A 7,719-nucleotide genomic window follows, 5' to 3' on the forward strand; every position below is an offset into this window, starting at 1 on the left:
ATATACACATATATATATATATACACACATATATATATATATATATATATATATATATATATATATATATATATATATATATATATATATATATATATATATATATATATATATTTGTGTGTATATATATATGTACATATAACACATATACATATAATAGTAGTATGTATATCTGTACATGTAAAATCAAGTCACAAACCAATTTTTTCATCGAAGTCAGCATGAAGCTAAGCCGCGATGCGCCTACACAATCAGCAACTGTGTACTTCAGCAAGGTGGCTTTGGCATTGCAATCCCTGTGAAGTTCAAAATAGTTTTTTCTTTATATAAAAAAAAGGAAAACGACAGGAATGCATCGTCAGCCGCTCTCTCATTTAAAATCGATAGCAAGCCGCATTGTCACACGTACACCTCTAAGCCAGAGAGCATCAGGGGGGTTAGCAACGCCTAACATCACACGAGCTCCGTCCTACACAATGAAACGTCGGCATAACTACTGAAAGCTAGTGTAGTTAAGAAATATGTAGAAATCCGCTCAATCGGAGGTACAAAGTAAAAACTTACAAAGAGCTGAAGGAAGGTGCAGCCATCATTTTCGCTGCCGCGAAATTTCGACAAAAACTGTATAGTTCGTTTTAAAAGACCTCAAAATTTGCCCTCCCGAGATGAATTACACCACCTATGGGGAATCACTTCTACACCGCAGCACACCCGTGCGCACAGGCAGCTTATCGGGTGGAGACGTGTGCACCATTATACGCCATCTTCATTGACGTCGATGTAAAACGAGGATAAAGTCGTGTCAATAATCCTAACTGGGTAACTTTAGCTTCCAACCAATAACGGCAAGTGCAGGGACTCGAGCACAAGACACAGATAGAATCTGGGGAGGAAGTTGCTTGTAGGATATACGACCCTCAGGAGGTCTTGTTGCAGTAGAGATCCTTAAGTGCTTTCAACTCCTCGATGAGGGTCTTGTTTTGGTTCTCCAGGACTGCCACGCGGTTCTCCAAGCACATGACGTACTCCTTCTTCTTCCGCCGGCACTCTCGCGCAGCCTCCCTGCACAACACAACTCGCCTGGTTTTGTCAAATATTGCTCACCTACTTCAGTCAAACACATTTTGGTTGAGCTTTTATCCCGAAGCCAGAGGAATCTTGAACCGAACAAAAGTGTGTGCTTGTGTATGATGTCTACAACACTTTCATCATCTCTACCACCACCACCAAAAACAATCACCCCCGTCCTACAATCCCCCTCCCAACCTGTTCTTCACGAGTCGAATTTCTCGCTTCCTTGAAGTTTGTTCCACCAGTGAAGGTGAGGATGACGCAGATGAGAGCACAAAGCTTGGCTGACTCCCAATGGCAGCTAACAGAATAGAGGGGGAATTGACAAATTGCCAAAAGTGAAATAGAGAAAGGTTTGACATTCAAATTCAATGGAGGATGGCTGTACTTCTCATAAGTAAGGTAGACACATACACTGCACCACAACCGAACTGGATGGGAAGAGTAGCGGGCCGATGTCGGAGGTTTGGGCGTACTGCAGTACAGTGGCACCTGCGGGCATCGCCCCACCAGGTACCGGGATTGCCTGCAGGCCCTGCCCAGTCTCTGCACCGCCTGCAATCGCCAACTGCAATGTATCCCCTTCAGCGATGGCAACTTAAAGGGATGAAAAAAACAGAAAATACCACAATCAAGTGTCTTTTCAGGATCATATATTTTAAAAAGTCTGTTTTTTCCATTGAAAAAGAAAAAAAGCACAGCCAAATAACAAGTTATGCCAAGTACGATGTGACCAAATTTGTGACAAACAGGAAAGACTAAACTAAGCTTCAGGCCTGAAGCCAGGTGCTTAAAGATGGTGTTGGTATTGGTGAAAGTCTAAATTCTTTCTAATTTTCATCATTTTGGAGATTGGGCAACCTAAAGTTGTTGAAAAACCAAAAAAAACCCCAAAAAAACAAAGTACTCTTCCACTTCCCTGAAATAAAGGGTCAACATGATATGGCTAGCTCACCACATGTTCCCTACTCATTTTGGTTCCGATAAAGTCTTAACCTCACAGAAGAACCGGATAACAGAGGGGATGAGTGGTTTGTTCGATAGGATATAGAGTCATTTGATAGCATATAGCTCCTCCGTGAGCTTCGATCAAAATAAATAAATAAATAGAGGAAATAGCACCAGCCTGTGCTGGTTGTGCTGATGATGCAGTGCCCCCTACAGGATTTTGCAATTTAAAGACGACATCCACGCACAATCGGAAACTCTTTGCGAAAGACAAAAATTGGACCTTTAAAATCATTTGGCATCCACCAGTTTGGAAAAGAAAGAAAGACAAAACCCAACGCTGACACAGACAAGGATTTTTGCCTAACATCGCATCCGACGGACGATGTGCTCATCGATGCAAGTAAAGGCCCCACCTGGGAAGCACTGGGATGAGTTTAAACTTGAGCCCAATTCCTTCCAATTATTGACCCCTCGCCATTTTTACCCATTGCCATCACCATACAAATAAACACTGCTTCCACCCACTCACCCAAATTTCCCCCTTTTGCTCTGTTGAAGGGCTAACATGTGAATTGTCACCCGTAGTTTTGCGAACTGAAAGACAATAAGCGAGCGTATGGAATTGCTCTTTTTGACTTGTCCACCAAAACACAGACCAACACCAGCCTTCATAAATAGTATTCCAATGGGGGCAGTATGAAACGGGTGGACGGGGCCACACAGATGAGCATTGGGCAATAGAGATTAAAAACACAAATGCATGTTGACAACACAAACAGTTATGGACGACCACCTTGGAGGTCGAGAGGGGAAAGACGGACTGCACTGACGGAGATGGCAAGTTATTTAAACAGGCTGTGTGTACCTCATTAAAAGTTTATTCTAACCTTCCTTCCTTATCAATAAAATAAAATGTCTTCAAAAGCGATATTTTTTTCTCCCTGTAACGAGAAACGTCCCTCAGAAGATGTGTTTTGTTTGATACGATGTCATCGGCTAGAATAGTAAACGGTGAGGGAGAGTGGGAAGAGGGAGGAGGGATCCATATAATTCTGCTATTGCTGTGTACATAATACATACAATGGATAACTTCCAATCATGGTTAAATTCGGTGCGTAACAAATCTCTGGAAATCCAGGAGGGGGTGAGGGGTCATCAGGGTAAAACAGCTTTGTTTTCTCATTAGCCACTAACATCATGTGTCACGATAAATATATCACATTTGTATTCATATTACCAAATGACAGGTTCAAGAAATTGCTGGACCACCGAATCGCCGATGTATTCGTCAAGATCATCCCAGTCACTGCTAAAATGTTCTAAAATTCACCAAATAGTGATATATTAAACCAATTTTTTTTTTTTCAAAGAACCAGTTTGATGACATTGGTAAAATACAACACCCAGCCAAACGACCTCACCCCCACCCGACACGCTTGCCAAAATCAAAATGCCAACTTTACCGCATTAACACTTCATTTACAGATAACAAAATGACACTTGCCACGCCCCTGCGAGACGTACTGTACTGGCCTGGTGGGACAGGCGTGGAGCCAGACACAGAGGGGGCCACCGGGGTCTCGCCTCCCTCCTCACCATTGCCTTCAACTTCCTTTGTCACACCGTCTGTGTCCGATAGCTCGTTGAGGATTTTTCTGTGGTCATTGTTAAACGATAAAGCCATTAAAGTGCACTCATTATCGGAAGAACATTTGGTTTAAAGAATGCTTAAAGTTCACGGATAATGAATTCCACATTAAGGTGCAAAATGTTCAAAAAGAAAGAAACACCTTTCACTTACACGTCAAATAAACAACACTGAAGTGGACAACAAGGGAACTGGATGACTCATTTATTTTAAACACCAAATCTCAATGGAAACAATGAGCGTGCAAATTCTGAAAGGCAGAACGCATCGGTATGGGAGCGAGTGATAGGTGGGGTGAGGGGTTTGGGGAGAGGGAAGACGACCGTATTTTCACGCAAATAAACCGCAAACCATATTTTCACGGAAATAAACAGACATAACCACAGAGGGCTAAGTTACATGACCAAGAATATACAAAAAGGAGCTGCTTTTTTACACGTTTAATTGTAATAGCTAATTACAGTTCTTTTGCATGTTATATATATATATATATACTCAACATCAAAAGAAACTTATCAAATCTTTAGAAGGACACTCATTGAAATCCTCCACGCAAAAATGAAAAATATTCAGCTATCTTTACTCAACACATGTCAATAAACAAGAGGTTGCCTCAGTCACTAAAAAGCAAAAAGCATAAACATCACAAGGGGTGGTGCAACAAAAGTCACAGCACTGCAACACAAAGGAACACACCTGAATACAGTCAATACAAAATGACACAGACATGGACACAACACTCCTAACAGTCAAGGACAGAATGACAGCAGTTCTTAATATCATGTATGTCCTCCCTGAGCTGTGATGCAGGCTGTACACGTCTGACGCATGCTTTGTACCAGGCATCTGAAGCGGTCCTGGGGAAGTCTGTCCCACTCCTCATGCAAGCCTTGAATGAGCATTTGCCGATTGACAGCCGTTGATCCCCTCGATGCAAGACGTCGACCAAGCTCATCCCATAAATGCTCAATGGGATTGAGGTCAGGGGAATAAGGCATCCAAGGCATCACTTCAACACCCAGTTCCTGGAGGAAATTGGTGGTCAGGCGAGCAGCATGGGGTCGAGCGGTGTCCTGCTGGAAAACTGCGATGTCAGGATGAGCCTGGAGAAATGGCAGCAGATACAACAACAACAACAGGCATTTTAAGGCCATTTTCCCTGCTAGAGCGGGGGTTAGCCTTGCGGGCCCCATGACAAAAATGGCAACAGATGAGGTCTCAAAACTTCATTGACATAACGCTGACTCGTGAGATTGCCTTCGATGACGACAAGAGGTGTCCTGAAACGGGTGGAAATGCTGGCCCATACCATCACACTGGATCCTACCCCCAAATTTGATCTGGCGAATACAGCATGATGCATACCTTTCCCCACCTCTGCGCCATTCCCGTTGACGCCCATCAGCAGCATGGAGGCAAAATCTGGACTCATCGCTGAACAAGACTGCACTCCACTGTTGCTGTGTCCAAGCGGCGATGCTGCAGACACCATCTTAGTCTGTTTCGCCGATGCACTGCGTTCAACACTGGACTTCTGCAAGGGCGTCTTGCAACCAGGCCCCGACCTCTCAAGCGCCTCCGCACAGTAGAGACACTGATGCGGTTGTAGTGGCAACCTTTTGTCACTGCAGCTGTTTGCGTCGCAGGGCGGAAACGATCACGAAGATGCGGCAGCACAATCCAGCGGTCTTGGTTTGGGGTGGTTACCCATGGTCTTCCTCTTAGTGGACCATCATTCACAGTTCCAGTTTCACCGTAACGCCTGGCTTGGTTATGTGGATCATGTATCTTCCGGTCAGGCAGAGAGTAAAGCTGGTTTGCGAAGCATACCAGTGTGCAGGTTACCAACAGTACCAGTGTGCAGTGTGCCTGAAACTTTCCCCCACCCCTAGGTGCAGGGTATACCAGGTGGTGTGTTATTTGCGTGAAAATATGGTGGAAGGAAGAGGAGGTTTAGTCAGAGAGAGAGAAAGAGATGGAGATAAATAGAGAGATAAGACATAGAGAAACACACACAGAATGCACAAGAAGAGCAGCTGCTAGTCATTATATAATTTCAAGCAAAATAAAATTCACATAAAAAATACAAACCTTGTGTTTTGTCATACCTTTACTACTGTATATATTATGATGAAAAAGCTTAGTGTGGCATCAAGAAACAGAAATGGAAGCTTCACGGAGAACAAACATGAGATATTCCTAGAAGAGTCATTGTACCTGGAGAGATTGCAAGACCCATAAGCATCATTGAACTGGTGTTAATCTGCCTTCCTCTGCGAGGTAAAACAATTTATTTACTCACTCATACCCAAATACATTGACCACGACACCGGGCGCTCAGGATTTGAACAGGGGGTGTATCCATTTCAGCTGCTAGCTAATACATCATTCCCCGGCTGCTCAAAACTTGTATAACTTAATCACTGGATAAGAGCTATCCTGCAGTTAAAATCCTTTTCTGATGGATTTTGTATGACTTCACTGATAAAATCCTTTTGTATGACTTCACCAGGGTAGTAACTTTCAGGCCACCTGGTATGGAAAACTTTAGAAATTTTATCCACTGGATAAGTAATTTACTCACAGGTTAGCGCTTATCTGAGCAATGAGCAACTGGGTGCAGATGGATACTAAATGCAATCCCATTTTTGTTTTCAGTAGGTTGCTAAAAAAATAAAACATGTCAGAGGCGCCCCCTACCGAGCAAACTGTCCCACGACAGGATCGCACAGTGAGACAACGATGTCCAAACTCTCACCTCCAAAACAGGAAGGACCACAGGTGTACACAGGGCATTTAATGATGTGGCCCGAATAAAGGTTCCCATATTGCAGGTTGGCAGGCAGAACAATGCACAGTCCAAAACACCACCACACTCTTAGCACACATTACTGGAAAAGGCAAGATGTTGGTGGTGGGAGGAAAGGAGAGGGAGTCTCCCATTGACTCTATTCCACATTTTTACAGACTGACACAATACAAAACACAGATATTACACAGAATGTGGTTACGGTGCAATGAAATGGCTATCATTATTGGAGTTTCAAAACAAATGCCTGAAAGTTTCATTTGTACCACGACAGTACAACCTGGGAAAGGATGGCACATTATGCTCGCAGTTGGACTTGAGAGCGGTTTCTGGAATCTCATTTGTCCTAGAGACTTAATCTGTCCTATCTGTCCTAGTCTCAAGACTTAATCACAGTCCGTTTCCAGGTCAGGGACGTTGTTTGGGGATTTGATCGTCTTACACAAAGAATCCTCAGGCAGAACTTTTCCCTCAAAATATAAATATGTAATTGTACAAAGTAGGTATAGTAGCAATGGATGAGGAAACTTTGCACAAGATAATAATAATAGTTCAGAATGAAAGTTCAGAGTAGACACACCAGTCGAGATAAAGTTGTTAAATTTAACTGACAAACTCACGCCTAGCCATTCTCACCCCAAATCCTCCCTTCAAAAAAGCCAAGGATGAGTTATGGCATGAAGGGTGGATGGGGGAGAGAATTATTGACCAAAAACAAATACAGTACTGGATTACCAAAGCATGAAAGACAATTCACCAAATAGCAGACTTGTTGGTCATAAGGAGCTGCTTTTTAAACATTCACAGCAAAACTTGTGCTACATCTGTGCGTGTCCACTCATTTTCAGGTAGCAAACATTCCAAACCAGCGGAACGGAAGTACCAAGAATAATACCTGTAGGATGGCCGTCGGGACAGCACCTCTCTGCGTTTCTGTGCGTTCAGGTTACCTTGAGCTCCTTCTCTTGGTTCGTTGCTCTCAGACGATGAAGCAACCTGCGAACGGAATGAAGCATTGAGGTTTCATCATTCCAGAGTTTATTAAACGTTGCCGAACCATGAAAGTAAAAAAAAAAAAAAAAAAAAAAAACCCTTCCAAGGCACGAATTCCTTTGACGATGCCAAGGTACGAGTACGGCTCCAGCCCAGCAATCAATAAGCGAATCAAGACGTCAGTCTCTGTAACCTTGTGCATATAGTCAGTTGTCGAATAGTCGAGGCATTGGTGGCACGATTGGTG

At 43.3% G+C, this 7,719-nt stretch overlaps 1 protein-coding gene across 5 annotated transcripts in view; it reads right to left on the minus strand.

Annotated features, from left to right (window-relative positions):
• Positions 1-7,719, minus strand: part of LOC137431411 (cyclic AMP-responsive element-binding protein 1) — an 83,851-nt gene that overhangs the window by 3,331 nt on the left and 72,801 nt on the right. For 4 of the 5 annotated variants that reach the window (XM_078781991.1, XM_078781992.1, XM_068122709.2 and 1 more), the window contains 5 exons: positions 7,375-7,475; positions 3,547-3,677; positions 1,486-1,668; positions 1,267-1,372; positions 200-1,062 (listed from right to left, as the gene is read on the minus strand). In XM_078781991.1, the coding sequence (XP_078638117.1) occupies positions 918-1,062; positions 1,267-1,372; positions 1,486-1,668; positions 3,547-3,677; positions 7,375-7,475 (666 nt within the window). In that variant the 3' untranslated portion in view covers positions 200-917. Of the gene's footprint in view, positions 1-199; positions 1,081-1,266; positions 1,373-1,485; positions 1,669-3,546; positions 3,678-7,374; positions 7,476-7,719 lie in introns of all 5 variants that reach the window. The other variant, XM_078781988.1, reaches the window with a different exon arrangement.

The sequence above is a fragment of the Myxine glutinosa genome, chromosome 7 (genome assembly GCF_964187855.1).
Source record: "Myxine glutinosa chromosome 7, kmMyxGlut1.1, whole genome shotgun sequence".
Classification (NCBI taxonomy): domain Eukaryota; kingdom Metazoa; phylum Chordata; class Myxini; order Myxiniformes; family Myxinidae; genus Myxine; species Myxine glutinosa.